Source organism: Dama dama, chromosome 19 (genome assembly GCF_033118175.1).
Source record: "Dama dama isolate Ldn47 chromosome 19, ASM3311817v1, whole genome shotgun sequence".
Taxonomy (NCBI): Eukaryota; Metazoa; Chordata; class Mammalia; order Artiodactyla; family Cervidae; genus Dama; species Dama dama.
In genome coordinates, this window is record NC_083699.1 from 66,362,426 (window position 1) to 66,388,604 (window position 26,179).

Below are 26,179 nucleotides of genomic sequence, written 5' to 3' on the forward strand. Positions count from 1 at the left end.
TGTTTTTATCCCCACACAAGGCATAAAGAAATAGACTGTGAGTTGACCAGGCTCAGTTTCGGAGAAATTCAGTGGCTCTACTTGGTGGAAGGAATTTCCTACTCTTGAATTATTTAATTCTTTTGCTATGCTATGTGCAGTTTATCTAAACAGCCACTGATAGAAGGTCTTCTTCTCAGATGGGTGTTGGGTTTTTGGCTCTCTAAACTAAACTCCACCTCCTGTATCTTTCCTTTTTATTTAATTTAAACCAGAGCTGAGCCTGTACATAAATTTAAAATTCAATTGCACTCACAAGCATATCATGAAAAATGTTTCCCTGCCTGTTCTTTCCCAGGTATTCAGGAGCGTTCATTTTCATCCCGTGGGGCTGTTCCTTTTGGTATTTTTTGCCATTTTCCTAAAGAACATGCATCCTTTGTTATTTCTTGGTTTTCAATTTTAGATGTGTTCTTCTGATTTGTTCCAGTGGAGGAGAAGAATATTTTTTAACCTGTCCATCTCCTCCACATGCTGCCCCCCCACCTCATCTTACAATATACATACTTCTCCACTATTGGTCAAATCAATTTGCTGTTCAGATGGTGGCTGACACATAGTACTTACAGCTATTTAACTTTGGTCTTCCTTGAGCCACCCTCTCTCCCCATTTGCTTTGTGTTCTGTTCAAGTATTACTAGTTAATCATGAAGATCTTTGACAAAACTGATTGCCTCCAATATTCTCAAAAGTAAGGGTTATGACTGAATCACTTTGCCATACACCTGAAGCTAACACAACATTGTAAATTAACTGTACTTCCATAAAAAAAGATTGAAAAATATATAGGCATGGAATTACAATAAAAGAGTTTGGGCTTTGCTGTCTACAACCACATCACTTTCTGACGTGTTACACCATGGATGTCACTAAAGTGATATGCAGATTAGGCAACATTTCATAACCAGTTTCAACATTTCTAGCTTCATGCCTCTAAAATCTGGTCCACATTTATAAATCAAGACATCAACTCTTAAAGAACATAATGATTTAACAGTAAGGACTAACAGATGTGCTTCCCATTTATCTGAATGGTCTCAAAACTTATGAAACACAAATAATTGGTCCATGGATAGATTAATTCTGAGTATAGGATTTCTTCTGTTTGTAAATCTATATGAGTGATCAGTGATCTGGGCAACTTGTGAGCCACATGAGAAAGAAGGCAGCATCATTCGCAAAGTAGTTCATCACCCTCAGTCATGGAAAATGTATCTTCTCTGTAGAAATGAAAGTGTTCATTTGAGGGAGGTATTAAATCGGTTACCAGATGAATCATTTTAACAGATCATCCCTTGCCTAGAAAACTAGCTTCATGCTGTAAGAATTTGTAGGGTTTTAAAGTCAGTTTTTTTGGCGATTTTTTGGTGTGCTTTTTTGCTTTGTTCCAAAATGTCATGCTTGCCACTGAGCTCAACATTTGAGTCTCCTCAGATGGGATAAAGGTCCTTAACACCAGTGAGCATTTAGCTCACAGCCCTTAAAAGGAGTGGATGAACTTTTAAGAACCAGTTATTATGTAAAATAGGAGTTAGGGTTGTTTAAACAAAGTGTTTTTGCTTCTATCACTAGCTTAGGTATTGGAAGGAGACTAGGAAAGACAGTAAGAATATGATTTTTCATTTTCCCAACCAAGTAGGTGGGACCTCCTTATTTTCTCTTCAACTCTGATCCTAGGATGACTGAACACACACTCGCAGATATTTTTTTGTCTTTCTCTTACTGTTTTCAAGTGCCATCTTGCAAGGAAAACTGCCTTGCAGGAATGCTGAAGATGTATGAGTGAACTCAACTAAGTTCTCTTCATTCTGACAGGGTGTGCGTGGAGAATCAGGTGAAGAGGGTTCCCAGGGAGAGCTTGGGTCTCCAGGTTCACAGGTTGTATCCCTGAGCTTGTTTTTAGTGCTGAAGAATATTTGCTTGAAATTTTAACTTAGGTTCTTTGATAGGATTTGACATATATCAGGATGGTCCAGGATGCTGCCCTCCCAAAGGAAACTGCCTCCCAAAGAAAATTGTATAGCCTCTCTTCTGGGCAGGTTAAATCGCAGTAGCTAATATTTACTAAGCAATTACTATGTCCTGTGTATGGCCCCCAACACTTGTATTAGCTCATTTAATCCTTCAGTGGGGGAATTTTTATCATGCCTGTTTTACAGGGGAGAAATGCAGTGAGGATAGAAAAATCAGGTAAATTGGCCAAGCTCACATTGGCCAAGTGACAGAGATGAGATTGAAATTCAGGCAGCCTAGTTACAAATCTATGCTCTTAATGACTGCCTCTGAAGCTGTGTATGCAAATTACTTAAATAGTATTTACTTCATTAAAATTAGGTTCAGTTTGTCAGGAAAAATCAGCAAAGTGTTTATTGAGCATTAAGTATATAGAGGGTGCTTTACAGATATGCCTGAGTCGTTCAGAAGTTCAAGTCCAGTGGGGCGTTGTGAACCACTGAGTGATAACCAGAAATTACACTTCCAACCATTTCTTTTGCAGTCTTCAAAGCGTAATCCAAATCTGTCATTCTATAAACCTCTTTGGAACACTTTCTGCATCTTTCTTTCCAAAGCTAAATTGTTCCCAGGGATCCTCAAAAAGAGAAATTTTAAACAACAGATTTTGCTAACACATTGAATCAATCTCCATAATTTTGAAACTCATATGAGTGTCAGATAGTCATTTGAGAAGGTTTATGCTGTCTTTTTGACTTGACTAAGGTGCTAACAAAAGAAATGGGTCTTCAAAGTGTAATTAGAGATTGTATATATTTTATAATAGAAAGTATTGTCTGAACCTAAGGGAAAACAACTGAGAAATATTCTTGGCTTTCCTTTTTCTCACTGGTTTAATTCAAATGTGGACCCCACCTCTCCTACCACTGTTGTATTCTGGACTTCCTCTTTAAGTTTACTTTATTATATGGCTGAACATAAGGGGAGCTGATCATGAGTAAGATAATCCAGAAAACCTCCCTTGATTCTCACCTTCCCACTGGGGTGTGGATAGGATGGTCTGTTTAAACAGATCATTACAATACCTCACTCAGGAGTATAGAAGCCAGGATCAGTGCTTCTAGTGGGAAACCATTTCTCAGAAATGCTGAAGAAAAATTAAAATGTCAAAAATCAGTGAAGTCAAACAGATTGGAGAGAAAATGAAGAACTCCCCAGCAATTGCCCAGTGAGATTAAGCCAGTTAAAATGTGTTTGGTTTCTTGATAATACCAGAATGCAAACTCTTGCCCTCAGCCCTTGTGTGGATAAGGACATAGTTGATTTTTCAAAGGAGATCAATATCTCAGCTGCTCTTCTCATTTCCCTTTTAGGACTTAAAATTTTTGAGGATTTAAAATTAGTTGAGTGAAAAAAGCGATTTTTAAATTTTAGTGTTCTTTAGATTCAACTGGAGAAGTGGCTAAGAATATAGATACTGCTTAGACAGAGGGAGTGTGGAATGAATGAGCTGTGGGTGCTTCTGGGAGCAGTGGCTGCTTGACTCCAGTGTGATGAATCCGGCTGTGATGGGTCAGAGCCCCTTAATTGGTGCTTTAATGGGCATCCGAGGTGATTTTATGGTTACATGGAAAATAAATAACTCTATAAAAACTGGTTGAATTTTAATGTCATCTCTGGACCAGGGACCAAGAGGAAGGCAAGGACCACCAGGAAGTTTTGGAGAAAAAGGCTTCGTGGGTGCTCAGGTGGGTTTGACAAACTCACGGCTCAACACAGCTGCTCATTCCCCATGGCCAGTTCATAGACCTGTGTGTCCCCGGACAGATAATGTAAAGATACACTGCTTGTTCTGGGATCTGTGGGTATCAGGACTTTCTAGAAATAGTTAATTTGAGGAAATAGACTCTGACCACCAGCTATGTTCCCCTTGCACTCTCAGGGTATGTAGGGTTGTGGGAATACAGTAATGAAGTAGATTCAGTTTGAGCCACAAGGGTGTGTAACACAAGTTCATGCTTACCTGTCGTACAAGAAATAGTACTATCAAAGGGGCGTAAATGGCTGATTTATTCCTCATAAACATATAAGGAAACATTACTTAAAATCATCCCAATTTTATAGAAGAGAAAACTGAGGCTCTAAGGGATTTAATGATTTTTCACCTGAATGGTAAGTGGCTGAACTGGCCACCAACTTGGGTCTTTCTACTGCCTGTTTAGTGCCTCCCCCAGTTGCTATCCCGTGGTTAATGGAAGGGTCAGATGAGGTTGAAGCAGGTGATGAGAAGTGGCTTCCTATGGAAGGAGGTTTTGAGACAGCTTTAAAAACCCAAGCAGCATCATTTGAGCCAGGTATTAAAGTATCTGGAGATTCAAAATGGCCTACACCATATCTCTCTTGGTTGGCCAAGGTCAAGTCCTATAACTGATCGTATCATTTTCATTCTCATTTGATCATATTTCCTGTTTGGAGTGGGTAGAATTTCAGACATTTGCCTTCCCAATTTCTTAGTCAGAGGGTGTCTTTCTCTAGTAGCCAGGTGATTGCTCCAGTTCTTGGTATCTGGAGGATGTGGCCTCTTGCATATCACCCTGCTCCCTCACCTCAGTCCCCTGCTCAGAGGTTAAATGTGCATGTTATGCTCTTTGGAGGATAAAATTAATTGTATCAAACATCAGAGCTGATTTGGGTTTTTGTCTTACTACAGGGGAATCCTGGGCCTCCAGACCCAAATGGTTCAAAAGGAAAAGATGGACCAAGGGGAATGAAGGTAAGTGTCAGAAAGCACACTCTTTCTTGTGCAGCTGGATTCTTTTATGCGAATGTCTCCTTACATGATCATTTCCAGCGTGAGAGTCTGACGTGCTTGGTGATGACACTGACTCTTCATTACCTTGTAGTTAAATAGATGGAGACCGAGAAAGAAAGATGCTTAGACAGCCATATAGAAAGATGGATGGATAGATGGTCACATACATCGTAGACATGGACATATCGATAGTTAGATAGACATACAGACTCACCACCAGTGTGGATTCACATTCTTACACCTAGAAAAAGCCATAGTAATATAAAATTCTGTAACTGGTGCTGCGTACCTGGTTTGTTAATTTTCAATACCAAAATCTTTACTGTAATAAAGTTATCTGTATTTCTCAAAGTCTAGAGGAAGATTTGACGTTAGACTGCAGGATGATGTCACGAGGACTTAAAAGGAATGTAAAATCTCTAAGGAAAATGACATAAAATTGATTGAACTTAGAAAATTAACCTCATGTTTGCCTTTTATTATAAAAGGGAGAGCTTGGTGATGTAGGAGAAAGAGGACTGCCAGGTCTACAAGGAGGAAGAGGGCAACCTGTAAGTCTAGTTTCTCTGTTTTGGACTCCTGATAGAATTTCATGTCACTTGTTCTTGCTCCACACAAAATTCTAACATTCTTGATGAAGACTTAGGGTTACGAATATGGCATGAATCATCAGTAGAGCCTTGTAAATCTCCATAGTTCAAAGATTCCCAGACTCCTTATGCCAATAAAGACTCCAAAGCTATCTTGGGATTTATTGTTGGAGAGGGAGGTTCCAAAAAGACTCTTCTGTTTGACAGATATTTTACGAGCATTTGAGTCTTCAAGAATGCAAAGATGTTCAATGAAACTTTTTTTTTTTTTCTGGAAAAACAAGTAAGACAGTCAATCAGAGTTGCAAGCTTTTAAAGGTCTCAGTTTGATTATTCAGAGCCTGGCATCATCTCTGGAGACCAAAGATGATCTGCAATGCTGTGTCTCTTCACCTTAGTTATTACTCTGAAGGTGAGAGCAAGTTAGTTAGTTCATGACCATTTTCAACTCTACCTCACTATTACAGAGTAATGCCATCATTCTAACTCACATTTCTGAGATTTTTTCATTACAGTAGGAAGGACCTGCTGCTGTTTTGCCCTCAGTATTGAACTTGCATTTTTTCTTTTTTTTTTTAGCAAGCAGAAGAAACAAAAACAGGCCTAAGAAGCTTAAACTTAAATGTGGAGAGGGGAAGAAAATAGGATTACTGTCAAATGCATCTACACGCAAGTCAGATGATAAAGTTAACACTGTTGATTAAACTATCTTGACTTGAAATAATGCTGGCCTATCCCTGGAACAGGCCAGCACTGGAGAGCAGTGCCTTTCTGGATGGTGTCCCCTCAGAGGGGACATCTCCAAAACATACATTTTGGGCCTCTGGAGTTACAGATGCTGAAGGCCTTGCATGCCATCGTCATCACCTCCGTGTGGAATTCCACCATCACTGCTTCCACTATCATCAGTGCCGTCACCATGACCGACATCACCATCACCACCACATCACCCCTCCCCTACCAGCACTACCAGTACCACAGCCACCTGCAGAGGCAGAATAACGGCACCCCCTTAGTCTTTCCAAAAAGAAAAATCATGCTGTGTAGATGTTATTTTTATCCCCATGTAACAGACAAGGAGGTCGAAGCTTATAGAGGTTGAGTAACTTGGCCAAGGTCACTTATAGAACCACTGTTGTAAGTGGAAGAAAATTCAGGTCTGTCTGGGTTTATATCGTATGGACCACATTGGCTCTATCCATCCCTCCTCCCCCAAAATTTCTTTATCCCTAGAGACTTACAAGTTCTGAAGCTTCTTCTGTTGTGATTTTATCCTGCAAACAAAGCAAGTTTAGCCCAAGGGGAACTTTGTACAGTGACTTGGATTCCTATAACCAAGATAGCATCTTGCTGAGGTCAGAATCTTGCTGAAGAGGTGGTCAAAAAATGAACACACACACACACACACACACACACACACACACATGAACTTACTTATCTTGTGGTCTTTTAAAGTTTTAAACCCTTGTCCCCTCCTTATCCTGTGAAGGACATCTAGTGTTTATGCTGTAGAGGTGGGAGAAATCTCCACCAAATCCCTCCAACCTCCACCAAGCCCCTTCTGCCTTCCCTACTTCCTTGCCGTGCTGGTTTGTCCAAGAGTTCAGAGAATATTATCGACCAAGTGTGGTTGTGGATGACTCCACAATTCATCACGTATCTTTTTCTTAGGGTCTTTCCGGTCCAAATGGATATGGACATCCAGGAAGAAAAAGAACAAAGGTGAGTGTTACCTTACAGATTATTCTCAGCTAAAGGCTGTAGTTTTTTTTTTACTTGACTAGAATAAGAGTTAATATCCAAGTGGTGTACCAGAAATGGTTTCCGTGTATTTTTTTTTTTTTATGACATATATCGTAGCTGCCAGAGTTCGCTCCTTAAAAAATAAAGGCTGATTTTGTCACTCCCTTATTTAAAAAACAAATTCCTAGCCCCACCCTAGCACTGTGCATGCCAGGCACTGTGCAACTCCTTGTCTCTGGGAATGCTCTTGCCTTGATTTGGGATGGCCTCCCCATCTCCTTCTTTTGGACCATTTTTACTCACTTTCTTAGACCAACTCAAACATCAGCTTCTTTCTTCTGATGCCCTGTTGGGCTTCCCCGGGTAGAAACTGTGCTGCTCTCTGTGTTCCTAAAGCCCAGGGTCCATGTTTCTACAGTAAGCTTCCCCATCTAGATTGGATTATAATTTATCCCTGCAGTTACCTCCAGTTTGTGAACTTGCCAGCAGGCTTGCACCGTATTCATTGACAGAAATGCTACATGTTTTATTTATTTATTTTTAAATTAATCTATCTTTAAAACATTGCCGTGTGGTTGGTTTACACTGCCGTGTTAGTTTTAGGTGGACAGCAAAGTGATTCATCTACCCATCTGTCCATCTAAAGCTAGTCCTTTTCAGATGCTTTTCCATTATCGCTTGCTACAAGTTTTTGAGTATAGTACCCTGTACAGTAGACCCTTCCTGGTTGTCTATTTTATGTTTAGCAGTGTGTGTTAGTCACTCAGTCGTGTCTGACTCTTTGTGATCCCATGGACTGTAGCCTGCCAGGTTCCTCTGTCCATGGGATTCTCCAGGCAAGAATACTAGAGTGGGTAGCCATTCCCTTCTCCAGGGGATCTTCCTGACCCAGGGATTGAACCTGGCTCTCCTGCATTGCAGCCAGATTCTTTACTGTCTGAACCACCAGTAAAGCCCCCATGTTTAGTAGAGTATAAATGTTAATCCCAAACTCCGCTTTTCCCCTTTGGTACGTTTGTTTTCTATGTCTGTGAGTCTGTTTCTAATAATAAATTCATTTGATCATTTTTTAGACATTTTATTCATTTTTGTATTGCTGGAACAGAGCCTGGCACTGAGGATAGGTGCTCAATAAGTATACTTGAATATTTCCCCTCCTATGTGAATATAGTATTTTAGCAAAACCTCAGGGACAGAGGTTTTGAAGCTTGGAAGCCACATGAAGCTTGAATCAAATGTCATTCGCTACCATTATTCTGGGGGCTTCAGTCTACAAGTTACATTTCTTGCCTCACAAAATAACAAACCCCTGGGCCGCACCATGGTGCTCAGCTGCTGAACAGGACTCTGGGCTGACTCTTCTGCAATACTCTTGTTTCCTCGCGGCTACCACATGGCACCACTGCCGTTTTATCAATCAGAAACGAGCCCCGAATGCCGTCAGTTCTTGGTGAATATCTGTGGAATGATGGAACATCTTGTTTAGCCTTGTCAGTGTACAGATAAGAATATGGAGATTCAGAGAAGTGAAGCAACCTACCTAAGGTCACACAGCTTGAGCCAGATCTGAGTGTAGAAGCTAGCCTTTGGAGTCCCATCCTGGCAGATTAAATCTGTCTTCTCTAAGCTAGAGTTTGCAGAGAGGGGATTCTGGGTGGAATTCAAACCGGCACGTTTGGAGCCGCATGCCAGCTTGAACTAAGCACAAGGGTAGCCCGTGTCACTGTGATACAGTTAACCCTGTGGGACACAGGGCTGCCGTTTACATTTCCCGGCACTGTTTCCTGGCAAGACATCACAGTCTCCCTCAGGGCCCTTATGCTGCCTGGCCTACGACCTTTTCCTCATTGGTTCACTCCTCTCCTCTCCAAGTTGACTTCTTCATACCCTCCTTTCTCCACTCAAGCCTCCAAGACCTGCTTTCTCTTCTACATTTTCAGCAGGTGACTGTGCCTCCTATTTCATTAAGTAAGTAGATCAGTGAGGAGAAAACCGCGGCGTGCATCCACCACCGTGAAGGCCGCCTGCTTGCCTCCGTGCTTGCTTATCACGCCTTCCCTTGCCCTGGATGAGAGTCCATGCCATTATCTGCCTGTGAGCCTCCTCTCACCTCTTGTGGACCAGATTCCATTCTTTGTTTGTTTGTTTCCTTAAAGCCCTGGCTCTTGCAACAGTCACCTTTCTTCCCTGCGTCATTAAATTTTCTTCCCTTGCCATAGACCATTCCCATTAGTATACAAAGAGGTGGAAATACCCCTCATCTAAAACAAACAAACAAACAAACACATTAAAACAAGAAAAACACCCAAACCAAGAAAAAAAAACCCTCTCACTTAACTATGTACTCCCATTGCCCCAATTCTGTCTGATAAAACTCTCCGCAGGAGCAGTCTGTACTAGTGGTTCTTACCCAGGGGTGATTTTACCCTCCAGGGGGCATCTGGCAATATCTAGAGATGTTTTGGTTGTCTGAGCTGGGGCAGGAATGCTGCTGGCATCTCGTAGGTGGAGACCAGACATGCCATTTTATGTCTGTGATACACAGGATAGCCCTTCATGGCCAAGAACCATCACATCTAAAATGTCAGTAGTGCCAAGGTTTGGGAACACCTCCTTCTCTCCTCTGGTTCTCTGAAGCTGATGACAACTGAGCCTTCACTCCTTGGCCCTCCCCTCTCATGACGTCTGCTGCAGTCGTGGTAAGTGTGTGCTGCGTTTGAGGAACAGTGGTGCTAAGTCCAGCGGTCAGTTCTTTGCCCACATCATGCTACGTTTCTCAGCAGCATTTGACAGCGATGATCACAAGGGCTTGTTCTTTAAACCTTTCCCCACCCAACTTCCGGCACACACCACTTCCTTGGTTTTCACTGGCTGCGCTTGGCTGGACCTTCTCAATGTTCTCGAGCGCTAAATGTTGAAGACTCGAGACGACTATATCATCACCTTTCGCTCCCCCGTTAGTTATTCCTGAGATGATCTGATTGATGGCATCAAGTGCCATCCGCCCTCCAATCTTCAGTTTATTTCTCTCCTGAACCAGTCTCTTAAGTTCCAAATATGTTTCCCTTGGTTATCTAATAGGTACATGAAAATTGGCATGTCCCAACCAACTTTTTACTTCTTAAATTTTCTAATCTCTTATTATGGAAAAATCCAAACATATATATAAGTGGAGATACGAACATAATGATCCCTCTTCCGATGTACACATTACCTAGCTCAAACAATGAGAAACACTTGGCCAGTTTAGTTTTATTTGTGGTCTCACCCACTTTTCTTCACTCCCCTCCCAATTATTTTAAAGTACATCCCTGATAGTGTATCAGTTCAGTCGCTCAGTCGTGTCTAACTCTTTGCGACCCCGTGGACTGCAGCACGCCAGGCCTCCCTGTCAATCACTAACTCCTGGAGCTTGCTCAAACTCATGTCCATCGAGTTGGTGATGCCATCCAACCATCTCACCCTCTGTCGTCCCCTTCTCCTCCTGCCTTCAATCTTTCCCAGCATCAGGGTCTATTCCAGTGAGTCAGTTCTTCCCATCAGGTGGCCAGAGTATTGGAGTTTCAGCTTCAGTATCAGTCGTTCCAATGAATATTCAGGACTGTATATTTCATGCATAAATATTTCAGCTTGCATTTCTAAATATCCTTTAAAAATGTACAATACCATCATCACCTGCATGCATGCTAAGTCACTTCAGTCCTGTCCAACTCTTTGTGACCTACGGACTGTAGCCTACCAGGCTTCTCTGTCCATGTGATTTTCCCAGGCAAGAATACTGGAGTGGGTTGCCATTTCCTTCTCCAGGGGATCTTCCCAACCCAGGGATGGAATGTGTTTCTCTTACATCTCCTTCATTGGCACTGGCAGGCAGCTTCTTTGCCACCAGTGCCATCTAGGAAGCAATGATGCTGATAGCTTACGGTGGGTGGTGCTGCCAGATTTCTGAGCTCTGAAGGATACAGTTTCACTCCACGACCAAAGACAGTCTCAGGCACCAAAAGCTTTGTGAAGTGAAGATTTTTATTTAAAGTGAAAGTGAAAAAGAAAGAGTGAAAAGTCACGTCTGACTTTTCGTGAAGAAAAAAGAAAAAGAAAAAGTGAAAAAGAAATAGTTTCTGGCACAGACATCAGAAAGTGGTAGAAAGAGTACCCACTCCCACTATTTTAAGCAGGGCATTGGATACTTCTCAACTGGCTGCTGAAAATAGAGAAAAAGAATACCTCGAGGTCGTAAGAGCTCCCCCAGACCCTCCCCCAAGGCAGACATCCTGAGATAACTGGCCCGAGACTAGCCAGGGAGAACGGGTTTGGGGCAACGTCTGGGGGCGAGGCAGACTGTTGCTGTGTCATCAGGGGGACAAGTCTTGAGAAAGAGGTCCCCAGGCAAGATTTGTTACAATTACAGTCATTAACACAGAGCCTAAGAAAAGCATTTCCACAAGTAAGACACTGGCTCACTCTGTAATTATCAACTCCAGACCTAAAGAAAGGCCAGTTCTCGGGCAAGATGCATTGTTGCACACAGCTTAAGGAAAGCATGAGCGAGAATGTTCATCTCCTCCTGAAAAGGCCCCGGACTCCCAGCCTGGGTTAACTCTGTCAATCCTTTAATATCAAGCATGCAGTCAGTCAAAACTGATTCACCTGCCCGTCACCCTGCCTTCCCCAGCATGGGAAGTAGAGACTGCATCCTGCCAGTTACTCACGACAGATGCTTGTTTCATCTTTAATGTCTCCTTCTCTCCCTGCCTGCATTTAATCCATCAACAAATGTGGGTGAGTCTATCTTCAAAATACATACACGGGGTGAGATTTCATCCCATTTCATTATGGCCAGTGCTGCCGCCCAGGCGAAGCCAACATTCTGTGCTACCTTAATGACGGTCATCGCCACCTGACTGTTCTCCCTGCTTCTGCCCTCCTGGTTAGCTCTGCTTGAAGGAACCAGAGCCATGTTTAAAATACAGAGTCAGACCATGTCACTTCTTTACCCAAAGCCCACCCGGGGCTCCTGATGGCATTCAGAGTTAACTGTGCTGTTCCGTGACCTACAAGACTCTCTGTAATCCACCCTCCCCACCCCCTTATTCTGTGTCACTGTTCCTCAAACTTGGCACCTGTTCATACTCTTGTCTATGGTTTTCACATACTCCTTCCTCTGCCTGGATGCTCTTCTTTGGCACAACTGTTTGGGTCGCTTCCATAATTCTTACTGGAAGAATTATGGAAGAATTCTTTCCCCAAATACCACCTCTCCAAAATGGTTTTGCCTGACACCCTTATATAAAATAGTTACACCCCTCACCCTTACATGTCAATATCTATTCCTTAATCCTTTTTTCCAGAATAGCATTGATCTCACCCTGGCAGAGTGTATGTCCCTTTCTCACTAGCAGGTAAGATCCCTGATGGCAGGATCTTTGTTCTGTTTACCATGGAATTCCCAATGCCTAGAGACATGTCTGGCAGACAGTAGGTGCTAAATACATACTCGTTGACTGAATGCTTGCTTGGTAGCAGTATGTCTTTGGTCTGACAGTGATCACCTACTTCCCTGTAGCAACTTAGTGGCCCTTCCCTTGGTTTCCATTGGATCATACCTCTGGTTACTTTAACTGATAGATAAAAAATGCACAAGGAGAAAGTTTCGTTACACAATATATCAAGGAAGGAGGAAGAATTTGTAAAAATCATGTGCACAGTGTTTTGCATTAAATTGTAGAAGGAAAATATGGCCACTAGGGAGTAGCTGAAGATAACAGCCGTGATCGTTGTTTTTTCTGGCACTTGTTTCTGAGTCTGTTTCCTCAAAATTGTAGCTTCTTCTTTTCTCCCCAAGGAATGTCAAAGAAAGTTTTAATCATATGACACTAAACAAAGCCCTTATCTCGTTTCTGCCACTAGGGTGAACCTGGATTTCCCGGCTACCCTGGTGCACAAGTAAGAAGATATCTTTTTGGCCCTGACATCTGGTATGCAGCATGTGTCATTTGTTTGTCCTTTATTTTTCTTTACACTCATGGTTCTGCTTTTAATCCTATTAAGGGAGAAGATGGTGACCCAGGCCACCAAGGAGAGAAGGGGGCAAAGGGAACCAGAGGGAAGAGGGTAAGAACCAAAGGAATTTCCCCGTGTCTACAGAGGCCACATCGTGACTCACAGGACTCTGGGTTAATGGATTTTTTTTTAGCAGGAAACCCATGTCCTCCTCAGAATATTCTACACCTCTCTTGGTCACTCCCCACTTAATGATAATTAATAAATTATCATTTATCATCTGAATGCAAATGAGCTCACCAAACCATAACACAGAAAATTCAAGTTGGAGTTTCAGTTATGCAGTATCAACTTTTTAAAGAAAGCCTTCGGGGATACCCTTGTCTTTGGTAAATCTAGGCATTATTTGAAAAATGATGGCTTAGCTGCAGGACAAACATTACTGTTTCTTTAAGATTCTTCTAAGCCTTGACTTTCTCTTAGTTTTTCTAGGACTAGGCTCTTAAGAATGTGGCTGCCCTCTTGGTGTTCTTAGAGTCATATTTCCTCTGTACTTTAGGGAGTCTACCATTAAAACCATTAAAATCTTCAGGTTTGGAAGATTCTGTCTTGAAGATCCACAATCACTGGCAGCCCTTCTTGGAAAAAGTAATTGGTGGATACCCAACACCTTGGTAGTGCTTAGCTGATGGATAAGGGGCTTCCCTGGTGGCTTTCAGATGGTAAAGAATCTGCCTGCAATGTGGGAGACAGATCCTTGGAGACTGATCCTTGGGTTGGGAAGATCTCCTGGAGAAGGGAATGGCTACCCACTCTAGTATTCTTGTCTGGAGAATTCCATGGACAGAGGAGCCTGGCAGGCTACAGTCCATGGCATTGTAAAAAGTCAGACATGACTGAGTGACTAACACTTTCACATTAGAGAGTAAGGTCTTTAAGAACATGGACTAGGGTTCAGGGTAGAAAAGAAGAATGGAAAGAGAGTGTGTATTGTCTGGGCACCCAATGACTGGTATTTTCATACACTGGCAAGGACATAAAGAAAAATTTGATCTATGTCTAACCAGACTTGCTGTTGGCTAATATTGTTGTTATTCAGTCACCAAGTCATGTTTGACTCTTCATGACCACATGGACTGCAGCACTCCAGGCTTCCCTGCCCCTCACCATCTCCCAGACTTGCCCAAGTTCATGTCCATTGAATTGGTGATGCCACTCAACCATCTCATCCTCTGTTGCCTTCTTCTCCTTCTGCCTTCAATCTTTCCCAGCATCAGGGTTTTTTTTCCCAATGAGTCAGCTGTTTGCATCAGCTGGCCAAAGGACTGGAGCTTCAAACTTCAGCATCAGTCCCTCCTATGAATATTCAGGGTTGATTTCCTTTAAGATTGACTGGTTTGATCTTCTTGCTGTCCAGGGGACTCTCAGGAGTCTTCTCTAGCACCACAGTTTGATCGGAAGCATCAGTTCTTCAGTGCTCTGCCTTCTTTAGGGTCCTGCTCTCACTTCTGTACATGACTACTGGAAGGACCATAGCCTTGACTATACTGGCTAATATCACCTTGCTCAGTTAAACTTCTCTCTCTTGTTTAAAATTTAAAAAGATAAAGTGTCAGTTACACGCAGATAATTCAGTAGCAGTTCAAATACCTGTAAGATAACAAGCGAGTCCGTGGACAGCATAGACTTCTGAGACACTAAAGATCAGAAGCTAATAGGAACTTTTCCATTCTCTTGATGCCTGACCCTCAATACTCATTTCTTGCATTCATTTAATTATATGACCTGGAGTCTCAGCTGAGGACTGAGACATAGTTTAAGGCTCTGTTTGGAAGTATTTGTGTGAATGCACACACATTGACTGCAGTTAAATATGTAAAGTGGGGCCTCAAGTGGTTCTCACAAAGAGATACATCCCCCCAGTCTCTATGTCCCACTCCACTAACTGGTCCACACAGACTCATTAGACCTTGTATATATGGACAACTTGGAATCTCAAAGTGGGTCTATTGGTCTTAATCAAGCTGTGTTCAAGGGGGATGCTTACTCCTTTGGTTTGGTCATTTTCAGGGTAATGCTGGACTTCCTGGATTTGCTGGAACTCCAGGTGACCCAGGCCCTCCAGGACCAGTGGTAATACAGATTTCTCCTTTCTTTTATTTGAAAGTAAAAGTGAATAAGGATTTGACAAGAGGCATCTCTAAGAAGAAATAAACGTTTAAAATGCACAGGAGAAGCTTTATAGGGAATAAGCCAAACTTGCTTTAGAGGACGTTAGCTTCAAGTCCTTACACAGTATCAGTTCAGTTCAGTCGCTCAATCATGTCCGACTCTTTGCGACCCCATGAATCGCAGGCCTCCCTGTCCATCACAAATTCCTGGAGTTTACTCAAACTCATGCCCATCAAGTTGGTGATGCCATCCAGCCATCTCCTCCTCTGTCGTCCCCTTCTCTTCGTGCCCCCAATCCCTCCCAGCATCAGGGTCTTTTCTAACGAGTCAACTCTTCGCATTAAGTGGCCAAAGTATTGGAGTTTCAGCTTCAGCATCAGTCCATAGTATTTATTAAATATAGATATTTTGACTTAAATGTGGGGCAGATGTTAGAGTGGCTGAAGATTCATGAATCTGTCTAAATGCAAAAACAATACATAAAGTTCACTGGAGAGTGAGTTTGTCCTTGTAAACAAGATGAATGACAACATTTTGCAAAAACCAGGAAGAAATCCTAACAAAATATGACATTTATAAAATCTTTCCTGCATGGACAATGTTACAGGTCCACAGATACTTGTAAAATTCCCTGAAAGATCACTCAGTATGAAAGAGAAAAACTTGAGGTGGTTGTCATTTTGCCTTCTGCTTCATCCTGTGAGGCCAGACTGTCATCCATGAAGGAAGGTGCAGTGAGTCAGCAGTGGGTTGAACCCGGGATCTTCACTCCAGTTTAGTGTTTGCTGGAGAGGTGCACAAAAATCTCAAACATAGATTAAAAAATCTTAAAAGTAGAAGGACCACCATGCCCATTTTACAGATGAAGAAACAAAGGCTGAGGAGGTTATAGTGAACTGCAGGAAGTCACAACTGACTACCTCACAGAGTCCGAATAAGAACAGAGAACTTCAGAGTCCCAGGGTGGCTGGAGCCGGGTGGGTCTGTTGGGACGGTTTCCAGGGGAGACTTGTGTGTGCTTGAGAACAGATAGGGTGGTGGTGGGTGGGAGGAGAGGGAAAGGGGAGGGCTGGGGTCCACTTTAGCACTGCCTATCAGTGGTCCTGGAATCTCAAATGACCTTTTCCTGATTTTGATCCTCAACCGTGGCTTGCTCTCGAAATGACCTGGTCTCTTAAGGGTCTTTCTGTACCGTCTCCCTGGGCACCCTGAACTCTGAGGTCTGGGACACCTCTGAGGTCTGGGACACCTCTCCTAGACACTCTGACTTGCTTCCTTAAGGAGTCAGACAGAACTTCAGGCCCAGAAGGGAGGCAAAGAGTGGTCTCTGTACCTTGGTAAACTTTCTCAAGTTCTCTTGCCAAGTCTTCAGAATAATGTGCTAGACTTCCAAAATCTTGTGTTTGAAACCCATTTCTGTCTTTTCCAGGGCATCAAGGGTCCCAAAGGTATGGTAGATATGATGGTAGGTGAAGATTTTTTTTTCATATTTTCAAGGATCTTTCTTATTTCTTTAAACATACAAAGCATAGTTATTTTGTATTCTCTGATTATTCCAGTATCTGAAATGGCTACAGAATCTGTTGTTTCTCCTAGGTGTGAAGATTTTATTTCTAAACTTTATTTTTTTTTTAAACACAAAAATTTCCACCTTTGCAAGATAGAAATCTGTAAAAATTCTTTAGTTTCTCCTCTTGTAAGTTCTCTTGATATTTTAAAGTTTGTCGACCTTACTCCAGTTCAGTTCAGTTGCTCAGTCGTGTCTGACTCTTTGTGACCCCATGAACCGCAGCACGCCAGACCTCCCTGTCCATCCCAACTCCCGGAGTCCACCCAAATCCATGTCCATCGAGTCAGTGATGCCATCCAACCATCTCATCCTCTGTCGTCCCCTTCTCCTCGTGCCCTCAATCTTTCCCAGCATCAGGGTCTTTTCCAATGAGTCAGCTCTTCGCATCAGGTGGCCAAAGTATTGGAGTTTCAGTCTCTTGATATTTTAAAGTTTATAGACGTCACTCTAGTTGGTTATAGCCAAATCAAGTAAAAGGAATAGAATAATATTTTAAACATTTAAACAATATTTTAAAGAGTGGAATAATATTTTAAATCTGGATGTTTTTGAGTTTTATTAGTTGGCATCAAAGGAAGACTTTGAGGCCTATTTGGGAAGATGCCCTGGAGAAGGGAAAGGCTACCCACTCCAGTATTCTGGCCTGGAGAATTCCATGGACTGTATAGTCCTTGGGGTCACAAAGAGTTGGACAGGACTGAGCGACTTTCACTTTCTTTCACTTTTCACCCCTGTGCAAAAAACAAACAAGTCTTTTTTGTGAAGCTCAAAAATTGCTTATTTGGCATTCATCTTTCTCTTTTTGACTCACTTCACTCTCTAACATACATATACAGAATCTAGAAAAATGGTACTGAAGAATTTATTTACAGGGCAACAATGGAGAAACAGTCATAGAGAATAGACTTATGGACATGGGGAGAGGGGAGGAGAGGGTGAGATGTATGGAAAGAGTAATGTGGAAACTTACGTTGCCATGTGTAAATAGATAGCCAATGGGAATTTTCTGTCTGGCTCAGGAAACCCAAACAGGGGCCCTGTATCAACCTAAAGGGGTGGGATGGGGAGGGAGGTTCAAAAGCGAGGGGATATGTGTCTACCTGTGACTGATTCATGTTGAGGTTTGACAGAAAACAGCAAAATTCTGTAAAGCAACTGTCCTTTAATAAAAAATAAATTAATTTAAAAACTTGCTTATAGAGTTTTTATAAGCCAACACATAGTATAGTACAGGCCACTGTGTCTTATGGCGCCCCTGAAAAGGATTTCAGCCTTATGATTATTTTTCATGTCCCAAGTGCAAAAGTACAGTGGGGGGAGGTAGGGAAGGGCGTGGAGCAACTGAGGAGCAGAAAGTACTGGGGTCGATTGGAGAAGAGGACAGAGCAGAGAGGAAGGGGTCAAGGGAGCCATGAAGGGTTCTAGGGGAGGTGCTGGGGGTAGAATGTCTTGCCTGTCACTCTGAAGAAATATTACAGGAGTCACTAATGTAGAGACCCAAGAACTGAAGGCATTTCTCTGCCTTTTGTGCTGAGATTCCTGGATTAAACTTCTTCAAAATCAGATTTGATTCCATTCCTTTGTGAAGCAGATTTAAAAAAAAAGAAGAGTTTCCCTTATCTACCTATCTCTAATAATATGGGCAGTGTATTATATATAAAATAATTTAAAATATCCACTGGATCCAGAAATATAACTTCTGGAAAGTTTCATCTGCTGTGACAAATTTGGGGTTTTCTGCTGTGGATTAAAAAGCGTCAGATAGGCACTGATTCCTTATAAGCTTTCTAAGTCATGAGGGTGAGGAGGAATATGCTTCAAATTAAATCCTCTTTATTTTACCATCTTTCTAACAGCCTTGTGAAATCATCAAGTTCGCTCGTGAAAATTGCTGTAAGTTGTTAGAAAGGCTCGAAAGGAGACAGCGCTGTAAAGTGGGGATGGAACATGCTTTGGGAGCATAAGTCACCTGGGATTTGGAGAGGCATGGTCCATCCTGGAAGGGTTTTATAATTTATAATACATTCGGCTCAGTTCCCCCTTGGGTAAGTAACCTTCTTCAACATGATCTCAGAAATGAAGTGGATGATATGGAGAACAGTATAAAGGTTCCTTAAAGAACTAAAAGCAGAGCCACCACACTATCCTGCAATTCCACTCCTGGGTGTGTATCTGGAGAAAACCATAATTTAAAAAAATACATGCACCACAGTGTTCATTGCAGCAATATTTACAATAGTCAAGACATGGAAGCAACCTAAATGTCCATTGAGAGATGAATGGATAAAAAAGAATGTGGTATTATAGTGAAGTGGTCATATTAAGTGAAGTAAGTCAGACAGAGAAAGACAAATCTCATATGATATCCCTTATGTGTGGCATCTAAGAAAAAAAGTTATAAATGAACTTATTTACAAAATAAAAATAAAGCCACAAACATATGAAACAAACTTATGGTTACCGAAGGGGAAATGGGGAGGAACAAATTAGGAATTTGGGATTAATATACTGGCTCAGATGGTAAAGGGTCTGCTTGCAATGCAGGAGACCCAGGTTCGACCCCTGGGTTGGGAAGATCCCCTGGAGAAGGAAATGGCAACCCACTCCAGTACTCTTGCCTGGAAAATCCCATGGACAGAGGAGCCTGGTAGGCTATAGTCCATGGGGCCACAAGTAGTCGGACACGACTGAGCGACTTCACTTCACTTCATATATAAAATAGATAACCAACAAGGACCTACCGTATATAGCACAGGGAACTATACTCAATATTTTGTAATAACCTACAAGGGAAAAACATGAAAAAGAATATATATACACATGTGTATATAACCGAATTACTTTGTTGTACACCTGAAATGAACATGACATTATAAATAAACCATACTTCAATAAAATGAGATTAAAACAAATGAAATGGACAAAAGGCATGCTATCTCAACAGTGAAGAATCATTCCACTACAGCATGGCCCCTCACACAATGGTAATTGCACACCTGCCTTTCTTGGTGCTTCTTAACACACAACAGGCAAAGAGAAGCTCTGTTCTTTGATTTCATCCATTTAAACAAGGGAGATCAACAATGAGCCTTCAGTAACTAATGGACCCTTTTAAGTTGACATTTGGGTTTTAAAAATGGAACTATGAATCATCAGATCTGAAGTAATGTTTGTCATATTCCCAGATTGAAATTCATTGACCGTCTTCAATGTACTGCAGGATACTTGCACTCCACAATATCCACTGGTGATAGGAAGTGAGCATTGACGTGGCAAGTTGCTTAGTTTGGGTTTTCTCCAAAACCATCTCACCCCTCTTACACTAATTCTCCCATGTTCTGTCCCTTCCCATTCAGTTGCTGTTCAGAAAGATTCTGAATTTTTTTCTCCTAGAAATCATAAAACATAATACTATTATCTTGACCACAAAGGAAAAGAGTTTCAAAGTTAAAAATGAAACTCCTTTTACATTCAAAAGCATTGTGAAGTAAAAAAACAGAAAAAACAAGGGAAAACATATGCAATATAAGCCAGGAACCCAGGGAAATGCCCTAACTTCCTTACTCTATCATGTTGAAATATATAAAATCACTGCTACTCAATCATTTTCATCTACAAAAACAGACATTTCATAATTTGCTAAACCTGAGTGTAAAAAACTCTTTTAGATTGAAAATGGGTCAACCACATGAATGGAAGACTCAGGAAAGAAAAATTATAATATACCTGTAACAATGATTGACTTCATAAGCAGTCAAAGAATACAAATTAAAATATCTTTTGTTTCAAATTGGAAATATTTTTAAGATGAGAAAAAAGTCCCTATCCAAGGTTGAGAAATGTAGGCATGTCAATTGGCACAACTTTTCTGAAAAGCCACTGGACAATATATTTATCAAAAGCCATAATTGTAGAGACTTATTTGGGGCTGTAATTGGACAGATATGTAAGGTTCAAGTATTCTCATTACAAAGGGATGTTGGCATGAGACATCATAGTTCTCCAGATGATATTGCTCTAAATTTATTGATGGAAGGAATAGATGTTCATCATATATGAAGTGAAAAAAGATTCAGTATAAAACATATCATAAGCTCCAAGTTTTATAAAATAAAACAAAGCAAAGCATGTGTTGTTGTTGTTTAATTGTGTCTGACTCTTTGCGACCCCATGGACTGTAGCCTGCCAGGCTCCTCTGTCCATGGGATTTCCCAATCAAGAATACTGGAGTGGGTTGCTATTTCCTTCTCCAGGAATCTTCCTGACCCAGGGATTGAACTCGAGTCTCCTGCATTGGCAGGTGGATTCTTTACTGCTAAGGCACCATGGCAGCCCCAAACAAATTATACATATATACACATGTATGTGATAAAGTAAGGGTGATTTTAATTTTTGTTTTCTAGTATCTTCCATAAAAATACATTGCATGTGTACACACATTTATACATAATATATGCAACATATTAATAATTGTTATTAATAATATATTAATAAATAATAATATAGTATCAATACTTGAGCTTCACTAGTGGCTCAGAGTGTAAAGAATCTGCCTCAATGTGGGAGACCCAGGTTTGATTCCTGGGTCAGAAGATCCCCTGGAGAAGGGCATGGCAACCCACTCCAGTATTCTTGCCTGGAGAATCCCATGGACAGAGGAGCCTGGTGGGCTACAGTCCATAGCGTCGCAGAGAGTCAGACATGACTGAGCAACTAACACACACAATATTAATACTTAATTACTAATATTACTATGTTTTGCTATATATATGGTTTAAGATAGGTGTGTATATACATATGTGTGTGTGTGTATAGTTTCCGAGTAGCTCAATGTATTATATTTAAGTTCAGTACAGTGTGACTCAGCACTCAAAAGCAAGGACACAAACATAGTTCTTGATCAGAGCCTGAGACAGTTCAGTCTGGAGTTGGTGGAGTGTACAGGCTCTTTGTTATATCATATATATTATAATAATATAAATTTTCCTATTCTGGCATTGGGGCGGGGATGCCATTTCCCATATCAACTCATGACCCAAGATGTCTGTCAATCTTCAGCCAGTAGGTAAAGGAAAGGAAAAGTATACTTTTTTGGAGTAAGATGCTATCCCACTGAGAAATGTAGCCTTTGTTGCAGGCAGCCACACACCCAGTCAGAGACTGGGGTTCTTTCACTATGGGCAAAAGTCGGGAGTGGGTATTGGAGAGCAAGCTGAGGTCTCTGCCACACTCAGGCGGGAGTCACAGAGGCTTGAATTTCTCAGAGGAGATGGTTTTCATATTGATGCTGGCAAACATGTCTTTGCCTATATCAATTAACAATGTCCTCTTTTCTCTCCCAAATCATTTCCCTTCCAGCGTGTTCAGCAGGTAAATAACATTTGTTAATATTCGTTCTGGCCTTCACCTGTGTCTGGGCATTTCCAAATGCCCAGTGTTCCCGACCGAGGTGGTCTTCGCCTTGGACATGTCAGATGACGTCTCCCAGTTGGATTTTGAGAGGATGAGAGACATTTTACTGTCTCTGCTGATGAAGATGGAAATCAGTAGGAGTAACTGCCCCACGGGTGCCCGGGTGGCCACTGTCTCCTACAGCAATGGAACCAATTACCTGGTTCACCTCTCTGATCGCAAGGGGAGGCCCGTGCTCCTGCAGGCGGTCAGGGGCTCTCGCCGGCAGGCTCATCTGGCAGCAGGCACCTTGGGGACGCCGTGAGGTTTGTGGCTAGACACGTATTCAAGCGCGTGCGTGCAGGCCCTCTCCTGAGGAAGGTGGCCGTGTTCTTCCAGGCGGGCTGGACCCGGGATGCAGGTTCTATCAGCACCGCCATGCTGGAGCTCAGCCTGTTGGACATCACTTCTGTGGTCATCACCTTCACAGAGGACCACAACCTCCCGGATGCCCTGCTGGTCAGTGGGGGACTGAGGCTGGGCAGGGGTCCAGGGGTTAGTGCTTAGCATGTGGGGAGTGAGAGCTGGTCAGAGGAAGAATTCTCCAGAAACTGAGTTTGGGGGAGACAGGTGCAGGGATGTCTCATTACAGACTCGGCTGCCAGTGTTACTGCTGGTAGCCAGTGGCCATCCTTGAGTATATACTCCATGCCATGTGCCTTTTAAAGAGTCTTATTGAATTCCCCTCAAACTCTATAAGGTAGATGTCATTGTAGATCTCCTTTTCAGAGTTAAGAATACTGAGGCTTAGACAGGTTAAGTATGTCTTCAAAGGTCAAATATCTTGTTAGGTGCAGGCTGATTTTTATCTAACTTGAGAGCCTGTGCTTACCCACTCTGCTAACCTGTATGATGAGGCAGGGGACAGGGCAGGCAGTCCACAGACTGTAATTTATCTTCTCTATTTTACTTGGGGTATAAAACCCATGGGGGCTTCCCTGGTGGCTCAGTGGTAGAGAATCTGCCTGCTAATGCAGGAGACGCAGGTTCAATCCCTGAGTTGGGAAGATCCCTGGAGGAGGAAATGGCAACCCACTCCAGTATTCTTGCCTGGGAAATCCCATGGATAGAGGAGCCTGGTGGGCTACAGTCCATGGGATTGCAAAAGATTTGGACGTGACTAAGTACTCAGCACATGCATTCTTAAAATCCATATCCATATACAAAGTGGATAAGGGGTGCTTATTTTAAGGATGCAGCAAGATGGATTTTCATATGTGTTAAAAGCCCAATGACGAAGACATAGTTCAAGATAACTGAATACTTCAGGCATTCTGTATGTTTCCTCCTATGACCTTTCCAGCTTCTGTCACCATCGAATGGTTTCATCTGATCTGGTCCTTTGTGCAGATGGAATCTGACAGCATGTCTCTCTTTGTATCTGGCTTCTTTCACTCAGCTTACTGTCTGTTCTCTTGTTCATCCATATAGTTTAATTTTTTATTGAGTAATTTTTTAAACCTAAAGTTCTCTAGCGTTGTATGTATATAGCACATTTTATTTTTTGAAATGGAAAGATAGTTGATTTATAGTTTTGTGTTTCAGGTATATAGCTGATTCGTGTATATATATATATATGAATATGCATATCATATATATATATGTATATGAGTCTTTTTCAGATTCTTTTCCATTATAGATTGCCCCAAGGTGTTGAATATAATTCCCTGGCTATACAGTGGATCTTTGTTGTTTATCTGTCTTATATACAGTAGTATGCATATGCTAATCCCAAACTCCTAACTTATCCCTCCTTCCTTTTAGTCTTCCTTTTAGTCTTCTACATGTACCACAATGTATTCATCGATCTAGTCTCTAAACTTTACTTTTCTAACTAAAACCCATGTAAAACCTTCTTATGGGACATCTGGGATGATTTATAAGAATGAAAGATGATTTCCTTCTTCAGTGATTTCAATAGGCTGATGCATATAAGTTGGAGCTATGTTCCATTGTCAATATTCAACTGTTTCTGACCTGCAAAAATGGAAATGTCATATGGTTCAATCTAATTGCTAAAAAAGTCATCTGTACTGGAATCTTTAGCTTTCTCTGAAGGTTGGGTGTGCAGTTTGTGTGGTAGGTGAGAGATTTTGTTGACATAGCTGTGAATATGCTTCTAGGAATCAATAGGTAAAATTTGACAGCTTGTGAACTGTTGAGAATGATGGACAAAATATCTTTAGTTTTCAGAAATTAAGTTAAGATACTGACGATTAGTCCCTCTTGCCTCCCAGGATGTCTGGGCAGGAATGGGTAAGGGATGGTGGCAACTCTCAGTAACTGCCTTGAATCGATTAGTAAAGACAGAGTGAGACAAGTTGTTCTCGTTCAGTCACTAAGTTGTGTCCAACTCTTTGCTACCCCATGGACTGCAGCACACCAGGCTTCCCTGTCTTCCACTACCTCCCAGAATTTGCTCAAGTTCATGTCCATTGAAAGTGAAGAGGAAATAAAGAGCCTTTTGGTGAAAGTGAAAGAGGAGAGTGAAAAAGTTGGCTTAAAGCTCAACATTCAGAAAACTAAGATCATGGCATCTGGTCCCATCACTTCATGGCAAATAGATGGGGAAACAGTGGCTGATTTTATTTTTTGGGCTCCCAAATCACTGCAGATGGTGATTGCAGCCATGAAATTAAAAGATGCTTACTCTTTGGAAGGAAACTTATGACCAACCTAGACAGCATATTAAAAAGCAGAGACATTACTTTGCCAACAAAGATCTGTCTAGTCAAGGCTATGGTTTTTCCAGTGGTCATGTATGGATGTGAGACATACATACATTGGACTCTAAAGACCAATGAGCAGGAGGAGAGGGGACAACAGAGGATGAGATGGTTGGATGGCTTCACCGACTCAATGGACATGGGTTTGGGTAGGCTCCGGGAGTTGGTGATGGACAGGGAGGCCTGGTATGCTGCAGTTAATGGGGTTGCAAAGAGTCGGACATGACTGAGTGACTGAACTGAATTGATGTCCATTGACTCAGTGATGCCATCCAACCATCTTATCCTCTGCTGCCCTCTTCTCCTTTTGTCTTCAATCTTTCCCAGCATCAGGGTCTTTTCCAATGAGTCAGCTCTTCATATCAGATGGCCAAAATATAGGAGCTTCAGCTTTAATATCAGTTCTTTCAATGAACATTGGGGGTTGATTTCCTTTCAGATTGATGAGTTTGATCTCCTTGCAGTTCAAGGGACTTTCGAGAGTCTTCTCCAGCACCACAATTCAAAAGCATCAATTTTTTGTTGCTCAGCCTTCTTTATTGTCCAACTCTCACATCCATAAGTGACTGCTCTAAAAATCATAGCTTTGACTGTATGGACCTTTGTTGGCAAAGTTATGTCTTTGCTTTTTAATATGCTGTGTAGGTTTGTCATAGCTTTCCTTCTAAGAAGGAAGCTTCTTCTAATTTCATGGCTGCAGTCACCATCTACAGTGATTTTGGAGCCCATGAAAAGAAATCAGTCACTGTTTCCATTTTCCCCTTCTAGTTGCCATGAGGAGATGGGACCAGATGCCTTGACCTTAGATTTTTTTAATGTTGAGTTTTAAGGCAGCTTTTTCACTCCCCTCATCAGGAGGCTCTTTAGTTCCTGTTTGCTTTCTGCTGTAAGAGTGGTATCATCTGCATATCTGATGTTAATATTTCTCCCAGCAATGTTGATTCCAGCTTGTGATTCATCCAGCCCAGCATTTCCCATGATGTACTCTGTATGTAAGTTAAATAATCTACAGCCTTGTCAAGGTCCTTTCCCAATTTTGAACCAATCAGTTGTTCCATGTAAGGTTCTAACTGTTGCTTCTTGACCTGCATATAGGTTTCTCAAGAGATAGGTAAGGTGGTCT

The 26,179-nt window shown here is 41.8% G+C and overlaps 1 protein-coding gene across 1 annotated transcript in view; it reads left to right on the top strand.

The window, feature by feature from the left end:
* LOC133074095 (collagen alpha-4(VI) chain-like) overlaps positions 1 to 26,179 on the top strand; it is a 111,447-nt gene that overhangs the window by 49,555 nt on the left and 35,713 nt on the right. The window contains 12 exon segments of the mRNA XM_061168039.1: positions 1,855 to 1,917; positions 3,678 to 3,740; positions 4,703 to 4,765; positions 5,293 to 5,355; positions 7,066 to 7,116; positions 13,045 to 13,080; positions 13,186 to 13,248; positions 15,208 to 15,270; positions 16,739 to 16,774; positions 18,736 to 18,775; positions 22,291 to 22,542; positions 22,545 to 22,789. Coding sequence (XP_061024022.1) covers positions 1,855 to 1,917; positions 3,678 to 3,740; positions 4,703 to 4,765; positions 5,293 to 5,355; positions 7,066 to 7,116; positions 13,045 to 13,080; positions 13,186 to 13,248; positions 15,208 to 15,270; positions 16,739 to 16,774; positions 18,736 to 18,775; positions 22,291 to 22,542; positions 22,545 to 22,789 — 1,038 coding nt within the window.